This window comes from Indicator indicator, chromosome 6 (genome assembly GCF_027791375.1).
Source record: "Indicator indicator isolate 239-I01 chromosome 6, UM_Iind_1.1, whole genome shotgun sequence".
Classification (NCBI taxonomy): domain Eukaryota; kingdom Metazoa; phylum Chordata; class Aves; order Piciformes; family Indicatoridae; genus Indicator; species Indicator indicator.
In genome coordinates this window covers 24,801,199-24,822,073 of record NC_072015.1, presented here as the reverse complement: position 1 = coordinate 24,822,073, position 20,875 = coordinate 24,801,199, and the positions used below count along the sequence as shown (strand labels likewise).

At 40.3% G+C, this 20,875-nt stretch overlaps 1 protein-coding gene across 1 annotated transcript in view; it reads left to right on the top strand.

The window, feature by feature from the left end:
* CCDC102B (coiled-coil domain containing 102B) overlaps positions 1-20,069 on the top strand; it is a 111,683-nt gene extending 91,614 nt beyond the window's left edge. Inside the window, 1 exon segment of the mRNA XM_054382008.1 lies at positions 19,980-20,069. Coding sequence (XP_054237983.1) covers positions 19,980-20,069 — 90 coding nt within the window.
* The last annotated feature ends 806 nt before the right edge of the window (positions 20,070-20,875 follow it).

The window sequence follows — 20,875 nt, the reverse complement described above, 5'->3', positions numbered from 1 at the left end:
TGGTTTCTAGCTTCACACAAGCATTAAATTGGCATTCACTATTCTTAGTTAATCTGCAGTTTTTAACCTAAATGCTGGCTTAATGATAAACTAAAAAATGGACATATGGATATTGCTACAGGAAGCATTCTGCTTAGTCTTAATGTATTGTTAAAGGTTTTTGTTTTTTTTTTCCCCTCTACTCCACTTTTTAAAATGAATAAGTGAAGAATTGTGTGAACATAAAAGATGAGAAAGGAAAACAACAAAATATTCATGGGAACTTAAGTTTACATTCTTAAAGTGCTGATCCTAATTTTATACAACTTTCATCAGAATAAGTAAAAATGGATGTAGTGCTTTATGTAAGTTTTGTCTCAGGAAATTAGAAAGGTGAAAAATGCCCACTTAAGGCACACACTGGATGTATTTAAGTCATTTAAGTTAATTCAGTTGATTTGATACAGCTGAAGCCACATGTTACTATCAGCATTCAATGAGCATACATAACTAATGAAAAAAAAATGTTACTTCTATTAAAGATTCTTAATAAGCCATAAAGGGGAGATTGGAAAAAAATGATGGTTGTCCAATTTTAGCATAAATAAAGGGAAAACATGAGAAAATTAAAGCCATCTAATCATCTTTTATAGAGATAAATCCACTTTAAAACCATTAAGAGGAAAAGCTAATATTTTGCTGATAAGATTAAATTTTCTGCCTAATAATTATCTTTCAGGGAACAGTCACATTTTATTAACATGACTCATTAACTCACTGTACTGCTGTACTAATAGGAAAAGAAACACAATAACTGAGTATTGATAGTATGACTTTTTATTAAGAGGGAAAAAATTTTAAATAGCATGGTTCCTCATATTCCGTAGGAGCAATTCAAGTGCAGATGTACAGTGCAAAAAGGACCTCTATTTTCTTCCTGCTTGGAGGGAATGTAGGCATTCTGCTAAAGAACATTTTTTATCCAGGAACCAGCCTGAGAAAATAAACAAAATAATGGGGAGATGTCAGTTGTTAAAACAGAGGTTAAAATCATAGAATCATAGAATGGTCTGGGTTGGAAGGGTCGTCCAAAGGTCATTCAGTCCAACTCCCTCTCCACTCATCAGGGACATCCTCCACTAGATCAGGTTGCTCAGAGCCCTGTCAAGCTTCACCTTGAATATCTCCAGGGATGCGACCCCAACCACCTCCCTGGGCAACCTGTTCCACTCTTCCAGCAGCCTCATGGTGCAGATTTTGCTCCTAACATCCAATCTAAGTGTCCTCTTCTATCATTTCAAACCATTTCCCCTCATCCTATCACTGCCTTTGGAAATAGGCCCTCTTCAGGTACTGGAAGGCCACTATGAGTTCTCCCTGGAGCCTTCTCTTCTGCAGGCTGTCCTCATAGGAAGGAGAGCTATTCCAGCCCTCTCATCATTTTGAAGGCCCTCCTCTGGACCTACTCCATCCGGTCCATGTTTTTCTTGTGTTGAAGGCACAGAGCTGGACACAGCAATCCAGGTGAGACTGACCAGAGTAGAGTAAAGTGGCAGAAGTCAATGAGCTCAGCAGAGCCAGATTTCAAGCAATGTTATCCTTCTTGAAGTGACATTTCAGTAGCAGTGAATTCCAAAAAGCTTGTTTCCCAAGTCTTGTCCTTCACAAAAATCGCCAAGCCCATTTGTCCTTTTGGAACAAAATGGTGACTACAGTTTTTTGACGTACAGAAACCTTTTCTCCAGGAATGGAGTAGATGGCTTTAGGGGACTAAAGAAGCTCTCATTGCTACCAACAGCACTTCTCTGACATAAGATTCAGGAGCCTTGCTCTACTCAGTTAACAATGCATAGCACAGAGGGAGGCTACACAGAGCATGAAACTTCAGCTGATAGAGATTTTTACTGAGAAAAGGAACCTGGGATAAAAAATAAAATAAAAGTAAAATGGAGATGTTTATTGATCAGTGTTTTCCCATGTCCAGTCAGAAGCTGGCTGAGCTTGTGCACAGGCCTATATGAATTTTTACAGTCAAATAAGAGCTCACACTAAAGAGGAAGGTTAGGGTTATGTGGTGCTTTAAGGCACCACAAAAAAAGTACAAAAGCACAGAATAATTGTCAGGGGTGGAAGGAACCTCAAGGATCATCCAGTTCCAAACCCCTGCCATGGGCAGGGACACTTTTCACTAAAACAGATTGCCCAGAGCCGCATCCAGCCTGGCCTTAAAAGCCTTAAAATCATCCAGGGATAAGGCTTCTCCCACTTCCCTGGGCAACCTGTTTCAGTGTCTCACCACCCTTACGGTGAAGAACTTCTTAGAACTGTTCTGTACATTGTTGCCAGCAAGAAATATTCATTTTCATACCAGCCTTTACCTCCTGTAGAGAAATACCTGACATTTGAGATTTACATCCAGCTAGGTATTTAGACACTACTATCATATTTATATCTGATAACCTTGCTTTGCTTTGGCATTTCTAATTTATAACACAGACAGTCATCTAAATAATTCAGATTGAACGTTTGCACTTGCAAAGTGGAGAAAGTTGAAAGACTATGAAAGGAAAACCTACAATTTTTTTTTTTTTTTTGCTAGTACTTTCCAATTATGCTTCCAGAAGGCTGAAGGGAAAAATAGATACCAGACTGTCATCTGGGCATATTAAACAGATTCAGTGCTACACTGCATATCAATATGAGGCTTAACCCCACAGTGTTAGCTGTGTCACTGCATAAGGTTGTTAACAAATAGTTTCCTAGTATGGAAATACAGAATGGAAACATTTGTAAGGTAAGAAAAATAAAAAATATATTATCTATACCCTTTTTTACAGACATGTGGTAGCTTTCTACTGTTATTACGAGGTTCTAATTTATATTTTCTTTATGAAACAGTCTCCTGAAACTTCTTTCTTTCTCACATTGTGTCCAGCCCTCTTGTTGAGAGAAATTAATTTACTTTTCTTTTGTTTTATTTCCCTTGATCTTACTGCCCTCTAATTAGAGTAGCCAGTAAAGTGAAAACTATGGTTCCTCTATGTGAGTTCAAGCAAGGATTGATGAAGGAACTTCCACCCTGAATTTCTGATGGGAGTTATAATCACTATTTTCTTCACATTGCTGCACTTTATTATAAAAGTTCATAGCTAAAAGCACTGAGAAATTATTCATGTCAAAATTAAAATTAAAAAAAAAAATGAAGCTCAGAGGTGCAGAAAGCAAAGAATTTGACTTTCACTAAAAAAAATGTAACCCAAGACGAGGTCCTTTAGAACACTTGCTGAGGGGGTGGGGTGGGGGGGAGTGAAATTAACACTACATACCAAAAAGTGTTATGAAATGTTCCCAAGGCTAGAGGTAGATGTGACTAAATACAGCATTTCACATAAATAATGATGATAATCTGTACTGGGACCAACCAGTCTTGGTTAACATCTTCATTGGTGACATGGGCAGTGACATTGAATGCACCCTCAGCAAGTTTGCTGACAACACCAAGCTGTGTGGCGTGGCGTGGCATGGCTGTGTGACATGCTGGAGGGAAGGGATCCATCCAGAGGGGTCGTGACAGGCTGGAGAGGTGAGCCCATGCCAACCTCATAAAGTTCAACAAGACCAAGTGCAAGGTCCTGAACCTGGGTGGGGGCAATCCCAGGCACAGATATAGGCTGGGCAGGGACTGGCTTGAGAGCAGCCCTGAAGAAAAGGACTTGGGGGTGCTGGTGGACAAGAAGCTCAACATGAGCCAGCAGTGTGCACTTGCAGCCCAGAAAGCCAACCAGATCCTGAGCTGCATCAAGAGAAGCATGGCCAGCAGGTCAAGGGAGGTGATTCTCCCCCTCTACTCTGCTCTGGGGAAACCCCACCTGGACTACTGCATCCAGTTCTGGAGCCTCTACTGCAGGAAGGATCTGGATGTGCTGGAATGTGCCCAGAGAAGGGCTGTGAGGATGATCAGAGGGCTGAAGCTCCTCTCCTATGAGGACACTGACTGGTTGAGAGAGTTGGGGTTGTTCAGTCAGGAGAAGAGAAGGCTCTGAGGAGACCTTATTGTAGCCTTCTAGTATCTAAAGGGGGCTACAAGAAAGCTGGGGAGGGACTTTTTAGGGTGTCAGGTAGTGATAGGACTGGGGGGAATGGATCCAAACTAGAGGAGAGGAGATTTAGATTTTACATTAGGAAGAATGCAGTGCTCCAGTCCCTTAAATATCCTTTTTCAGCAATACCTGTTCCTTACAAAGTATAATACTCTGAAATGTCCTGTGTGATCCTATCACCTTCTAGTAGCTCAGGGATGAGAATTTCCATCAGGAGACCATGGTTTGGTTTTCTGCTTTGTTTTATTCTATTTGCAATTTGCTACTGCATCTCTGAAACTGAAAACCAAAGTTTTGAGCCCCTGCTCATGTACCTTTCTCCAGCCTTGTTTCTGCAGTAAGCTTTCCTGTCTGTCAAATGATATTCAGTGTGAGTATTCATGTACAGATCTCTTATTTTGCAAATAGTAATTGTAATCATATTTCAGATACATAAAAAAGAGCTCATTTCCAGAGCTATTTGGGTCATATTTTTGAGTCACTAAACAGTACATATTTTAATTTACCTCTGCTGCAGTGGAGTTACTTGGAGCAAATTAATTGAATAAATAAACTGAGATGTTTTCTTACAGTGATACTCTCTGTAAAACATTTGCTCAGGAGTTTGGCTGTAGTTTACAAATTAACTACCAACATGACTCTTAGAGATAATGTGGTGACTGAAAAAAAAAAAACAAACCCACCACCAAAAAAACAAGACATGCATACTATGCCTGCCTGAAACCTTTCTTCAGTGAGCAAGCAAGTTGTAGTCTTTCTGAATTTTCCTCTTCCCTTACACAGTCATCTTCAAACCACTTTCATTTTACCATTAGAAAGCTCTCCTATAAGGGCAAGCTGACAGAGTTTGGGTTGTTCAGTTTGGAGAAGAGAAGGCTCCCAGGAGACCTTATTGTGGCCTTCCAGTATCTGAAGGGAGCTACAAGAAAGCTGGGGAGGGACTTTTTAGGTTGTCAGGTAGTGATAGAACTAGGGGGAGTGGATCCAAGCTAGAGGAGAGGAGATTTAGATTTTGCATTAGGAAGAATGCAGTGCTCCAGGGATCTTTTCTTTACATAAGAAATATCTGGAAGTCTCATCAGAATGCAGCAATGACTTTCCTAGCAACGATGAGAAATTTTTGTCTGTAATATCACAGGATCACAGGATGTTATGGGTTGGAAGGGGCCTCTGGAGATCATCTAGTCCAACCCCCCTGCCAGAGCAGGACCACAGAATCTAGTGCAGGTTGCACAGGAACACATCCAGACAGGGTTTGAAAATCTCCAGAGAAGGAGACTCCACAACTTCTCTGGGCAGCCTGTTCCAGTGCTCTGTGACCCTTACAGTCAAGAAGTTCTTCTTCATACTGAGGTGGAATTTCCTGTGCTGTAGTTTCCATCCATTGCCCCTTGTCCTATCACAGGACACAAGTGAGCAGAAGCTGTCTCTGTCTCTTCCTTCCTGACACCCATCCCTCAGATATTTATAGATATTGATTAGATCCCCTCTCAGTCTTCTCTCCAGACTATCAGCCCCAGGTCTCTCAGCCTCTCTTCATCAGGCAGTGCTCCAGTCCCTTCATCATCTTTGTAGCCCTCTGTTGGACTCTCTCAAGTTGACATTACCTTGGATCCTTGTGATTTTCTGCTATATAAGCTCCGGAGTGATATTCTTTCATGTGCTGGATGTCACCATCAAACCTTGAGCATTAAAAACATACTTTTTTTTTTTTAATTATGCATGCATAAAGCTTACTGAGTCTATTACTTTTTTTATTTACCTTTTTGGTTAAATTAAAAGTTTGGTGACTAGGAAAGTAGTGCTCATGCAGTTCTTTAAAATTAACATGAGCTGCAAGTGCTTTCAGTAAACAATGATTAAAATGTATGAATCAAAAGGAAGGTTGCTGGCTTGGTTGTTTGGGGTTTGGGTTTGTGTTGTGGTTTTTTTTTTTTTTTGTAATTTACAGCTATCAACTAAACACAAAATTATGTGCTGCCTGTAGCAGAGCACCGTATAATTACTGTCAGGAGTAACACCACTCAGCCTGCTGAGGGAGAAGGCTGAGTTTTGGGTTGTGGTGGGGTTTTTTTCTCTTTATTCCACTCTAATAGCTGTGTTTATGTATTAAGCTGCCAGGCTGTCTGATTAAGTTATTATGGTGGAGATTGCCTTCTTCAGAGCTAAATGGTTTTGGAATAGCTGGGGTGCTGGCTTTGTTTCGTGTCAGTACTGTTAGGGGGGTTGTGTGGTTTGTTTTGTAACACGGAGAGCAACAACAAACCCTCAGCTCTTTTCATTTCTGATGTCGTTGAAGTAGGTTTGCAGCACAGCACGGGAAAAGATTTTTGCATGTGATGACTTAAAAGAGAACATATTGCAGGCTGCCTGACTTGCCTCCACTCTTGTCAACCCCCAGAAGTGTCTTATGCTCCCCCAAAAAATGCCCAGTTGCTTACTTAAATCTTTAGCAAAGCAGTTTAAGATACTAAAACCCTTGCAAAACTTAGAAAAAATCATTTGCTCTTTAGCCTGACAACTCTCTTCTAATGTAGTTTGGTGACAACATAGCATACAGAAATAATTTTTTAATTGCTCAGTGTGCAATCATGTAAAACCCTACCTATGTATAACTCAAAACCTTAATTTGAAAACCTAAGTGTAGTCACGATGCAGTAGTTGTAACAATAGCTGTGTAAGTTCAGAGTGGCTGCTCTGACCAAATATTTAAAGGAAAATTGTGGTTTACAGTTCAGAAATCCCAGTTTTGTTGCTAAGAGACAAGTACTACGACTATGGCTATGATTATGAGTATGGCTATGGCTATATGGCTATGATTATGACTATGACTATGACTATGGCTTTGGCTATAGCTATGGCTATATGGCTATGATTATGTCTATGACTATGACTATGGCTTTGGCTATGGCTATGACTATATAGCTATGATTATGACTATAACTATGACCATGGCTATATGGCTATGACTACATGGTTATGACTCTAGCTATGGCTATGGCTATGATTATGACTATAACTATGACTATGGCTATGGCTATGACTCTAGCTATGGCAATGACTATGGCTATGATCATGGCTATGGCTATGAATTACTGCAACTCTCAAGTTTTTCTTCCTCTTGCTCTCTTCCCTCCCATCACTCTTTCCCCCTTGCTCACTCTGTGTCTTTCGCCCTCACTCTCTCTCTCTTTCCCTGGTTTCATTTGCTAAGCTTTTCCATGCCATGGATCACCAGCTTCAATACTGCTTTTTTCAGCTGTATCAGCAGCAGAAGAATCAGATTGTAAATTACCAAGTATCTAACATGAATGAGTTATCCCTGTTTATTTAAAGCTCACAGGACACTGACCTGCTCAGGCTGGTTGAGTGCTTGGTTATTCACACTTATAACACCTTGCCCATACCTACTAATTGCCATATGCCTTTCCTATAAATGCCATGGGATTGATATTTTATGTTAAGCAGAAATGACACAGGAAAGCTTTCTCACTGGATTTCTTTTAGTTAATTTTTCTCATGATGTCAATCTGGCTGTATAAAATATCATGGTCTGGAAGAAGAATATTTAATCACCAAAACACCAGCGAGGCTTTCATGTATAAACTACTGTAAAATATTACCAACATGAGGAAAACTTTTTATTTCACATGTATTAGATGAAGATCTATTTCTATGCTGTGACCGCAAGCAAGAAAACTATGTAAGTGAAAACACTCCGTGAACAAATAATCATAGAATGGCTCAGGTTGGAAGGGACCACAGAGATCATCTACTCCATCCTCCCTGTCATGAGCAGAGGTGACTCTCAACCAGACTTGGTTGCCCAAGGCCTCATCCAGTCTGGCCTTACATACATCTAGGGAGGAGGCATCCACAATCGCTCTGGGCAGCCTGTTCCAGAGTCTCACCACACTCATACTAAAGAACATCTTCCTCAGCTCCAGTCGAACCCTCCTCTCCCTCAGCTTCAAACCATTCCCCCTTGTCCTGTCTCTAGACACCCTCAGGAAAAGTCCCTCTGCAGCCTTCCTGCAGGATCCCTTCAGCTATTGGAAGGCAGCTCTTAGGTCCCCCTGGCATCTTCTTTTCTCCTGGCTGAACAACACCAGCTCCTTCAACCTATCCTCATAGTAGAGGTACTTCAGCCCTTGGATCATCCTCGTGGTTTTCTTCTGGACTCAATGGCTTTGACTCTGGTATATGAAACCAGACTGAAATTGGGGGGAAGACTTTTTATTTTTAATTACCTATTAAAAAGTGTAGAAAATTCTTTGATGTGAATGTTATGAGTAAAATCGTTTAGACATTTTAAAGATTCTTAAAAAGTTAGGGTGGAAGAATCTGTTAGAATAAGATCTTCCTTTTTGGAGAAAATTGTGGAAACTGCATATTCCCTTTTTTTAGCTTTACCAAAGGGTATTCTTCTGTTTGGTATTCCTAGTGTCTAAGGATATTAATGTAATTCCTACTGGATTTTTTTTTTTCAATAAAAAGTTAGCTAATTTTTTTTTTTCTACTATGCAATTGTATTAAAAAAATCAATTGAGTTTACAAGTAAAAGCTATTTTATTCCAACATCTAAAAGAGGGTTTTTTTTCTAAGACCCTAAGGCAATTGCATCTTCTAGGCTCATAGATTTGTTTTCTTGGATAAATTATCCTAGTCAAAACTTTTAGAAGCTTGTCACTTAAGACAATTAAACTAAAAGAGGGAAAGCATCCAACTAATAGCTTGTAGTGCTTTATGTGTATCTTCTCTGTTTGCATCTTGCCCCTTGTAATTCCCTGTGAGATCTGGAATTATCTCAGAGGCTAATGAAGGCCAAACTACCCTGGCAGGACTGTGTCAGTATGACAAGTGCTGTTTATTTTTACCACAGGGAATTAAAAGTACCAGCTTTATTTCTTTGCCTGCAGTATCTTCCCCAGCACTGCTGACTGCTTCTGATTATCTTAGATTGTCTGAGTGAAATGAGATATTTATTTGCTTATTGGCTCGGAACCTCCAGCAGTGTTTTGCCTCTCTGCAATTGGCATTAATGTCGCCCATTGGCTTTGATAATTAAATTGTACACCTGTTCAAAAATAAGCACCAGATTGTTAATGATTCTTGGCCATCACACTACCAGTAGTTTTCCAACAATATTTCTCTTCAAATTGTCAGAAGAGTTTTGTCTTCTCCTAATTGTGACACGAAATACCCAAGCCTTCCGTGACATTATATAGATAAACATTGAGTATCTGTAATATAAATCAATAGCACTGTAGCTCAAGTGGGAAACCTGCTGAAAAGAGGGTCTATTTCATTAAGAGTCTCTGTAATTAATCAGCTCCTAATTACCCTTAATAAGATATAGTTAATTTTCCTAATTTTTGCAAAGATATAACCACCCTACATATAACTAAATCACTGGAGTCTAAGTAATTATAGCAAACTGAAATCCATCACATCATAGTCTCTGAGAAAAATAGCTTGTCCTATTATATTGTAAATTGCAGCATTCTCAAGCAGTGCTGTGTCATTTTAATGAGCCTAGGAAGCAGTTTGAGAAGCAACCACATTTCTATCCAGGGATAAAACTCAGACTAGGATTTTTGTTACTATATGGGATTTTGTGGCTGGGGGTTTTATCAACTTTCAACACAGCAACCATGACTGACAGCAGCCTAGAGCTGTCAAAGTATCCACTTGAAAAAGGTGGAAAGAAGTATCTGGAGAAATATGATGGAATGACACATATATTCCAGTGTTAATGTGTCTGCTCAACAGAGGATGAAATAAAGGAGGAGCAACATGAAAATGCCAAGAAGAAGGAGAAGCTTCTTAGAAACAAAGCACAAGTATTAGAAATGCAAAAATTGCTACTATAGCACTGTCATATCAGAGTAAAACCAAAGAGAAGAGTAATCATATGTAATACTCTTCATTATGTTGCTAGCATCTTTATATCACAGTCAACCTATTGTCAGGAGGTACCTGCAAAGGGGCTACAAGATATCTAGGGAGGGACTTTTTACAAGGGCTTGTAGTGATAGGATGAAAGGGAATGGATTGAAGTTTGAGAAGGACAGATTTAGACTGGAGATTAGAAAGAAATTCTTTGCAGCAAGGATGTTGTGAATGTCCCCTCTCAGGAGGTGTTCAAGGTCAGGTTGTATGAGACCTTGAGCAACCTGGTCTAATGGAGGGTGTCCCTGCCCATGGCAGGTGGGTTGGAACTAAATAATCTTCAAGGTCTCTTCCAACCCAAACCACTCTATGAATCTGTATTTCAAACCTGTGGCTCCACTGATGCTGAAGGATAAATTCTCAAACCCATTAGCAAGCCTGGAAAGAGATATCTGTGTGGATGGCAAGGCAGAGTCAGCCTGTGTAAAATAAACCATTTGGCAAGGGTGTATAAAACTTTTAAAGCAAGGATTAAGGCAAATACTAAATAGCTTCTATTACACAAACAGACTCTTCCCAATCAATCTTTGATGGAATTTATATATATCCTTGTAAAATGGCTGGTTCTGTCTGAACCATAGCGTGGATCCTCACACTAAAAATACACTGGCTCAATCAACACAGACATCTTGTTGAGCTCTTGCAATGCCTGAAGAACACCAAATCATTTATTTGGAGGAAAGTGGGATGATTCTGCAGCTCATTTTGTTTATAGGATGTATTGGCTTTTCTGAAAATATAAACGCTCTAAGGTTGTAAAATTGAACATTTTCAATTTAAAAGTCTGTAGTGTTTTATTTGTTTTCCTGTTTGCATAGAACATCATGGAATCACAAAATTGTTAGGGTTGGAAGGGACCTCAAGGATCTTCCAGTTCCAACCAACCTGCCATGGGCAGGGACACCTCACACTGGATCAAGTTGCTCAGAGCCTTAAAAACATCCAGGGGTGAGGCTTTTACCACCTCTATGGGCAACCTGTTCTAGTGTCTCACCATCCTCATGGCAAAGAATTTTTTCTTCACATCCAATCTGAATCTACCCATTTCTATTTTTACTCCATTGCCCCTCATCCTATCACTACCTGACATCCTAAAAAGTCCCTCAGCAGCTTTCCTGTAGCAACCTTCAGATACTGGAAGGCCACAATAAGGTCTCCTCAGAGCCTTTTCGTCTCCAGACTGAATACCCCCAACTCTATCAATCTGTCTCCATAGGAGAGGTACTCCAGGAGAGCGTCATCCTGGAGAGGCATCAAGAAAATCCCATCAGCTTTCTCAAGATTGCTGAAAATAATTTAGAATCCTTTCTATTTCATTTGATTGTTTTGAAGTCTTTAGGTCACTGCTTCAGCAAGTATTTGGAAAAATCACTAACATTTCTTTAAGGCAACAAACAATGAGATCCAATAAGTGTTAGGTTTCTTTCTTAAACTTCTTATTGCATGCAACAATCCATTTTCTCCAGGGGAATGACTTCATTCAATGATTGCTATATAAAAGTGAAGATAACCAAGGTGTTATTCTGCAGGTGAAGCTGAAGCACTGAATGATTTTATTAAATACAGGATTGAAAAAGAAAAAAAAAAAAAAGATGGAATGTCTCCATAACTGTTCTTAAAATAAATCATTGCTCATTCCTGAAATTGTTCTGTCACTAAACACAAGCACCATGTGTATAATGATTAATAGAGTTTACTAACTTGGTAATTAACCAGTCAGATGCTTTACTGCTAATGCTAAATACAATAATATTGAAATGTATTTTATGGACAAATAGTTTAAATATCAACACTCTTTGCATATCATTAAAAGATGTGTAGATGTGGTGCTTAGGGGGAAGGTTTAGTGTCAGACTGGCTGACCTTGACAGGTTAACACTTGGACTCAATGATCTTAAAGGTCTTTTCCAACTTAAGTGATTCTATGATTCTACCATGCAAAATTTCATCTTTTCTGACTTTATCAGAGTAAGTGGATGACCTTGTGCTGAACATCATGATTGTGCATTGTGTCACAGATTAGCCAATTGTGTCCAGTAAGAGTTTTTAACCGTTTTCTACAGTCACAGTCTCACAGTATATCAGATGTTGGAAGGGACCTCAAGAGATCATTGGGTCCAACCTCCCTGCCAGAGCAGGATCACTTAGGGTAGTCTGCACAGGAATGCATCCAGGTGGGGTTTGAAAGTCTCCAGAGAAGGAGACTCCACAACCCACTTGGGCAGCCTGTTCCAGTGCTCGTCACCCTCACTGTAAAGAAGTTTCTCCTCGTGTTGAGGTGAAATCTTCTCTGTTCAGATTTGAACCCATTTTCCTTCCTTGTTTCATCACTGTGAACCACCGAAAAGAGCCTGGCCCCCTCCACTTGACACCCACAGCCAGCTGTGTGTTTTCCAGTTCTTAAGGATTCTTCAACAGATAATTTGTCATGACAGCTTCTCTGTCAGTAGCTCTTTTTTTTTAATTATTATTCCTGAGAGCTTTAATTAAACCTTTTAGATGTTCTCATCACTTCTCAACTCATTTCACTTCTCAACTTATTTCAGCTCCATTTTAGACCAGAGACCAGAAGAGTAACTTTCTTCCAGCTTTCATATAGCACTGGGAAGCATTTTCATGAAATAGCTTCTTTCAACAACATTTCCAAAAAGTTCAAGCTTATATTACAGGTATTTTTTGGGTTTTAGGGTAAAATGTTTGTCATCCATTAGCTCCATACTTGAAAGCCTCCTGCTGTGATTTGCATTTATTGTCACTTGCAAAAAAAAAGTGTTAGTGCATGTTACTCATTTTTCTCGGAAGAAGCTTCTGAGATGCTTTCAAACAACAGATTTTGTCTGCTTGCACATTCTGGAGACATGTTTAAAGATAAAGCAACAAAGAGGGGAAAAAAAGAAGCTTTTTGAAGCATCATTTGAGCACCATTACCACTTAAAACTCTATGACAACTTTCACATACTGCAATCTGAGCAAATTCACCAAGCTGTGGTATCATCTCATCACAGCAGTACACATCTAGTGTGCTCCTTTTAGGGATACTTTCAGTGCTTTGTTCATAAGATGGCATTACCACTAAGGGACATCTTTCCCTTCCCAGTGCAGTGGCACTTGTCATAAAAATTCCCAAGTGAAATTGTGCCAAAATGAAAGACTGTAAAATAAGAGTGGGGTTAACATTATTGATATTATTGGTATATTGTTTCTAAATGTCTGATTTCTAAGAGGAAAGACTTGAGAAAACTTACAAGTTCTTAACACCACTAAAATGTTCCATGGAAATGGAGCACTGCATCCAGCTCTGGTGTCCCCAGCATAAGAAGGATATCAAAGTGCTGGAGCAGGTTCAAAGGAAGGCCACAAAGATGATCAGAGGGCTGGAGAACCTCCCCTATGGGGACAAGATGAGAGAGCTGGGACTGTTTAGCCTAGAGAAGAAAAGGCTCCAGGGACACTTTAGAGCAGCTTTCCAGTACCTGAAGGGGACCTAACAGAAAGCCAGGAAGGGACTTTTTACAAGTGATAGGTTGAGAGGGAATGGACTGGAGCCTGAGGAAGGTATATTTAGACTGGAGATTAGGAAGAATTTCTTTCCAGTGAGGATGGTGAGACACTGGAACAGGTTTCCCAGGGAGGTCATGGATGGCCCCACCCTGGAGGTGTTCAAGGCCAGGCTGGATGAGGCCTTGAGGAAGTCAACTCATCCAGAAGTGTGTTGAGAATGAATATGTTGTGAATGAAATTGAGATGTGGACAATTTCAGGCATCGTTTCTCACTGGAAAATTCAGTAAACACTTATTATTTTATTTTTCCAATACTAAACCAAAACTTCGAATGGTATTTGGCAAGTAACAATTTATTGTTCTAACACATTGGTAAATAAATAAATAAAATGCTGTTTCAAAATATGGACAAGAAAAGTAAGGAGAGTCATCTAATTGTGTTTTCCTTCTTGTCTTTGTTTGCTTTCCTCTTGGCCTGCTTTTGTCTTTGTCTGCTTTATTGCCATTTAGGGTTCAGTGCTCTCCCTTTGCTGTTTACATACTTAAGATAATTTTGCTACTCCTGAGAGCCCTGGTACTATTTTATCAGACATGATAGGTCCCAAGATAATGAAACCTTCATGTCACCAGATTACCATCACCATTGTTGCCTTTCACTTCAGCCCCCACATGATTTCAGCAGTCAGAACCTTACAAACCACAGAGCTCGAGATTAATGCTTTGTGATATTTGAAACTGAGGTTCAAGCTCCCAGTCAGATAATTTCCTAGCTGCATGCTATGTTTAACAGCTTGTGAGATAGTAGCCACTATCATGTCAGAATGTGAAGCTGGGAGCAGCATAAATAATGTGATCATCCCCATCCTGCTTCCCAGCCTCACCAGTTCTAACAGCAATGTTTTCAGTGTTGCAAAGCTCACAATCACAGCACAGCAATGACATGCAGCCTTAGTTTTCACTCCATCCAGTTGGAGAGATATCAGACATTCATGACATCCAAGATGAACAATGTCTGGTGCCTAATACAGAACGTGGTGTGTGCAGAACTCTCCAGTGCCTCCCAGAACTCCCAGAATTTTCATTCAATGCCTAGAATATTGAATCACACTATAGTATAGCAAGTTTGGGTTTTTTTCCATTTCGAGTATTTTTTAACCACTTCAACCATTACATGGTTTATTTTATTGTAGATGCCTGGTTTTAACCTTACTTTGAAGAGAACTTCATTTTCAGTTTAAGTATTAGTGGACTTTCAGGGTCCAGTAGCAGACTTCCAGTACCTGAAGGGGCTACAAGATAGCTGGGAAGGGACTTTTGACAAGGACTTGTAGTGACAGGATGAGAGGGAATGGATTGAAGCTTGAGGAAGGCAGATTGAGACTGGAGGTTAGGAAGAAATTCTTGACAGTGAAGGTGGTGAGACACTGGAACAGGTTGCCCAGGGAGGCTGTGCATGCCCCCCGCCTTCAGAGGTGTTCAAAACCAGACTGGATGAGTCCTTGAGCAACCTGGGCTGGTGAGAGATGCCCTGCCCATGGCAAGGGAATTGGAACTAGATGACCTTCAAGGTGCCTTCCAACCCAAACCATTCTCTGAATCGATAAAGGACCTGCCTGACCTGATTCTGAAGGTAGCCCACTTAGTTTCAAGACAAATTTGGATGGCGAACAAGAAGTGAACAAAGTGTGGGAGATGAGGAGAGTTAGTGTCTGCTACAGAGTTAAACACTTTTCATACCTCTAAGAAGTGAGAGGCAAGTAATGAAGATGCATGTTGAGCAACTGTTAAAAAGTTAAGTATTCTGAAAAGGTAAATGGAAGTATATTGAAGCTGGCAACCATGTAATTACTGGGAAGGGTAATGATCATGCTTTTTATTGGCCTGGAGATTATGTAAGTGAAAATATTACTGCAGGAACTGGATCTTAATGCATAAAAAAAGAAATAAGAAACCAGCTTGTGCCAAGTGTGCTTTATTATTCTTTTTTTTCAGCCATTAAAAAGAAAATTCCCATAGACAGAAAGAGTTCCATACAAATCACACCTCTTAAAACAGAAAGGAGTGTCTATATTACTGACCTGAGGGTAGTGGAAAAGGTTGCCTGGGGAGGTGGTTGAGGCCCCATCCCTGGAGATATTCAAGGCGAGGCTCAACAAGGCCCTGGGCAACCTGATCTAGTAGAGGATGTCCCTGCTGACTGCAGAGGGGGTTGGACTGGATGACCTTCGTAGGATGCTTCCAACCCAGACTGTTCTATGATTCTATGGCAGCTTCTCTGTAAGACCAGAAGAAATGTTCCTGTGCTCGGAAATCAGCAGGCATTTTGTAAAGAAATATTAAAGCACATGACACAAATTACCAATTTAAAAGCTTTCAAAAAGCAAATTATAGTGGCTGTGACTACTTATGACTACATGTCTACCTTCCCAGGTAGACTTTAGATTGTTTTCTTTAGCAGTCATTTAGCTTCATGGTCATGGGTTGATTGGTTTCTTTTTTTCTCTCATTTTATCTGACCATGTGAGAAAGTCAACCCATACTGATTACATTATGTTGATCACTCTTCAGTATTTCTGATATCTCTTTTTCAATTTTTACTTTTAAGCATATTTAAATTTCGAGTGCTTTTGATACAGGTGTCAAACACAACAGTTTTACAGAGAACAAGGGCAAAGCCAATGTGTGTTTAACCCTAACAGCAATAGCAAAAGAGTTGAGGTAAGCTCTGTATTCAAGCTGGAAGATGTTTTCTGCTCTTTTGTTGTAATATGCAAGGCTCTGCTTATTTACTGGCACAATTACATGAGACTGATATATAGAGCTGGATATGGAAAAAAATAAACCAAACCAATATTTTCATCAAGTTGTGAAAAGTACTTCTTTCTACATTCTCCCACTTCAAAAGCAGATGATATGGTTCAGAGTATTCTAAAAACCCAAAGCTGGAGTAATCAGAAAGGTTATTGTCAGTTCCCTAAAAGGCTGTAATTATTTGTTTGTAGTGCCTGTTTAGTTGGGGAGAGTGGATGGATTTTTCTTTTTCTTCTGTCATGAGGCTGAAAGGAAGCAATTCCTTCATAAATGCTTTTTTACTTGGCCATGCCACAACCTGGCATAATCAGTTTCTGAAATATCAGAACTGAAGATGTTATTATGAAAAGTCAACTGAGTGAAAAGATGTCATTAGCTGAGAATTAAGGTAAAACAGTTTAAGAAACAAACAGACATTTTTAAAGGTCATCTTAATTCTTACTGCGTGCCAGATGAGTGAAATTGTTCTTTTTTTCAGAAGGAAATTATTTTTGTTTTGGAAAAATCTCACTGTTAACAAGGCCTGAATTTATGAAGGAGTGTTTGAAAGACTCCTCCTCTGTTAGGAACACCCTGCATAATAGTCATCCTAAGTGGAAGAAATAATTTTCTGGCAGCCCAGAAGCATATCCTAGTCTGCATGAGGAGAGTGGCCAGCAGGTCAAAAGAGGAGATTCTGTCCCTTTGCTCTTATGAGAGCCCTGCCTCAACTCTGCATCCAGTTCTGGTGTCCCCATCACAAGAAGTATATAGAGCTGTTGGAGCAAGTCCAGAGACCAGCCACAAAGATGATCCAAGGGCTGGAACACCTCTGCTCTGAGGATAGGCTGAGGGAGCTGGGGTTGTTCAGCCTGGAGAAGAGAAGACTTTGGGTAGACCTTAGAGCTGCCTTCCAGTACCTGAAGGGATTCTACAGGGAGGATGGAGAGGGACTTTTCATAAGGGCATCTAGCAATAAGACAATGGAGAATGGTTTTAAGGTTAGGGGGAGAATGGATCTTAGGAAGAAGTTCTTCATTATAAGGGTGCTGGGACTCTGGAATAAGTTGCCCAGGGAGGTTGTGGATGCCTCTTCCCTGGGGGTGTTCAAGGCAGGGTTGGATGAAGCCTTGAGCAGCTGAGTCTAGCTGAGAGGTGTCCCTGCCCATGGCAGGGAGGTTGAGTAGATGAGCTCCAAGGTCCCTTCCAAACTAGGAGAAAAGTCTTTCAGACATCTTGGTTTCCTTCTCTTCTACACATGTACAGGTGGGCATTTATCAGCACATAGTCACCTTATAATCTCTTGCTGTATTTTGCCTCTAATTTACACTCCTGTGAGATACCCACAGCTGTCCTTGGGAAGTCTTCATTGATTAGAATCAACAACAACCTTGTAATGTCTCTCGGTAGCATCATTAAAGCAAATTGTTAGAGGTCTCAAAGAAGAAGATAATAATAATTAATGTATCATATGTAGCTGCCTTAAAATATTTTTATCTATTTCTTTTCATTTAATTTAATTTTTCATTTCATTTAAGCTGGGGGGAAGTGGCACGAAAAAATCACGCTTTAAATTAATACTTACTGTGCACTTGCACTGAAGGAAAAAAAAAGACTCATTTTAGCAGCAACCAAGAATTCCAAAATACTCTGCAGAAAAATAAAGGCACAAACTATATTAATTGAGCTCTAAGCAAGTGGTGCTAAACAATGAAAGCAAGGAAAGGCACAGTGAAGCAGGAAATGCACCATATGTTATTGTATACCTGGGCACAATAGGGACACCATCCTAATGGCTTTCTTAATGTTCCTGTTGTACCAGATATTGGTGGACATATGGTATGCTGCCTTTTTTTTATATGCCTGATTTTCTTAGCTGACTTTGAAAGTATTTTCCATTTGTCTGCTGTCAGAAAAAAAAAAAAGCTTTAAAATGGGTTGGCTTATTCAGCTACAAGTAAAAACTTGTGCATTTTATTTTACTTTTTTTGTTTTAATTTGTTTATTGGGGGGGGAGGGGGGTAAGGAGCAGTTGCATACTACTTTTATTATAAGAATTTCCATGATTTTAATCCCTTCCTGGCAACAATTTGGAACATGTTTGTGTAATCCTTCCCCATGGAGAGGAGTTTTGACTCAGTCAGCACTGGCCAAACAGACATCTAAAGCAACAGCAGCAGCTGCAGAGCTGACCAAGCTTTGCATGACCAAGGTGGGGAAGACTCAGGATGCTTCTCTGTCTGCCCAAGAAACCTCAGCATTCTCCAGCTGGAAGCAGACATTTTCCCACATTACTTGGTCCTAGTGCCTTTCCATCACATGTCTGAAGGAAACAACCAAATAACAACAGAATAACAGGCACCAGTACAGGCTAGGGACTGCCCTGCTGGAAAGCAGCACCACAGAGAAAGACCTTGGAGTCCTAGTTGACAATAAGCTCTCTGTAGGACAGCAATGTGCCCTTGTGGCCAAGACAGCCAATGGTATCCCGAGGTGCATCAAGAAAAGAGTGTTCAGCAGGTCTAGGGAGGTTCTTCTCCCTCCTTTACTCTGCCCTGCTGAGACCACACCTGCAATACTGTGTCCAGTTTTGGGCTCCCCAGTTCAAGAGAGACAGAGATCTGCTGGAGAGAATCCAACAGAGAGTCACAAGGATGATTAGGGGACTTGAGCATCTTCTCTATGGAGAGAGACTGAGAGCCCTGAGGCTGTTTAGTCTGAAGGGGAGAAGCCTGAGAAGGGATCTGATCAATGTCTCTAAATACCTGACTGATGGGTATCAAGTGGAGGGGGTCAATCTCTTTTTGGTGGTGTGCAATAATAAGACAAGGAACAACAGGTACAAGCTTGAACATAGAAGATTTCACCTCAACATTAGGAGAAACTTCTTTACAGGGAGAGTGACAGAGCATTGGAACAGGCTGCCCAGAAAGGTTGTGTAGTCTCCTCTGGACACATTCAAAACCCACCTAGATCCATTCCTGTGTGGACCACCCTGGGTGATCCTGCTTTGGCAGGAGGGGTTGGACTCAGTGATCTCTGGAGGTCCTTTCCAACCACTAACATATTGTGATACTGTACTTCTTGCCCCATCCTTTCCCAGATGCCAGGTGTTGCCAAGGTTGGCTGGTGCAGTTATGTGTTAATTATAAACGTTATGATATTAATGTAACATGAAGACATTATGCTCTACTAGTGGCTAGAATTCTGTCAAACGAGGGGTTTGAGATATCTTTGATCTTTATTCAATATTCCCCACTTTACCTTCCTCCAAACAAAAGACATGGGAGTGATATGTGAATATTTTAGATGTATGTTGGGTAGCAGTTCAGAAGTGTCAGTCAATAGATAATGGCTCCTAGTCATCCAAGTGAAGCAAGTGTAACCTGCTTCTCACTGTGAAAAACAATTCCACATAATTGTTCTGAAATCCTACCCTCTTTCTTTTTTCTTTATTATTAGGGGAAAAAAATATCCAATGCATATTCTGAAATTAACAACACTGAAAATTTTCTCATCCAATTTCTACTGTCTCCTACTGAAACATTTTTTTTAGGAGAAGAAATTCTGTCTACAATAATTTTAAACTTAAAGTGTTGGGGTTTTTTTTCTGCTCAGTGTTATGGTCACATTTTTTTCTTTAACATTTCATTTCAGAGTAAAGAGACAGAAGAAAGTGAACTCAGGATATGGGACCAGACAAAGGTCTTTGTATGCTGCTGGAGATTCTACCAAGATAATGAGTGAAGATGCTGGAGATCATCAAACAACTCTGAAGCAACAAGGCCAGCAGTAAAGGGAAGGGACCTTTCAGAAAGACTTACAGGAAAATGTTGCTGAAAAAGGCATGCCAGACATATAGGATTATCACAGAGCCAGAGAATCACAGAACCATTAAGGCTGGAAAAGACCTTTAAGATCATCGAATCCAACCTTAACACAACTACCATGACCACTAAACTAGATCCTGAAACATCTACAGCTTCTTGAACACCTCCAGGGATGGTGACTCCACCATCTCCCTGGGCAGCCTGTTCCAACACCTCACCACTCTTGCAGCAAAGAAATTTTTCCTAATGTCCAACCTAACCCTCCTCTTAACTTCTCTCATGATTCACCTTGGAGCATACAAAAAGACACAATTATTTTCACACTTGGCAACTGTGTTTGTGCAGAGAGTGGATACATAGTTATTTAAAATTTGCTTAGCTTCAAGTACAGGTTGACCAAATTACTTAACAGAAAGCTCTCAACATTATCAATGACATTTTGTTCAGGAATTCCCTGAGGTGCAGCTGGTTGGAGGCTGCACAGCTTCTCCTATCCCTCCCTGGGCACTGGCTTTGGGCTGGAGGTGTGCTGTCTTCTTGTGTTCTGACCTAGTGCTGACCTAATTCCAGCCTCTCAGGACCAAGGGCTACATGATGAAGGGACTCTGCCTTTCTGTGCTGTCAGTAGCTGGCACACAGGTTTGCCAATGATGTACAGAGATACTGGAGACAACTTGTTTTTTTAAATGGAGTTTAAACATTTGAAACTTATAGGAACTGACA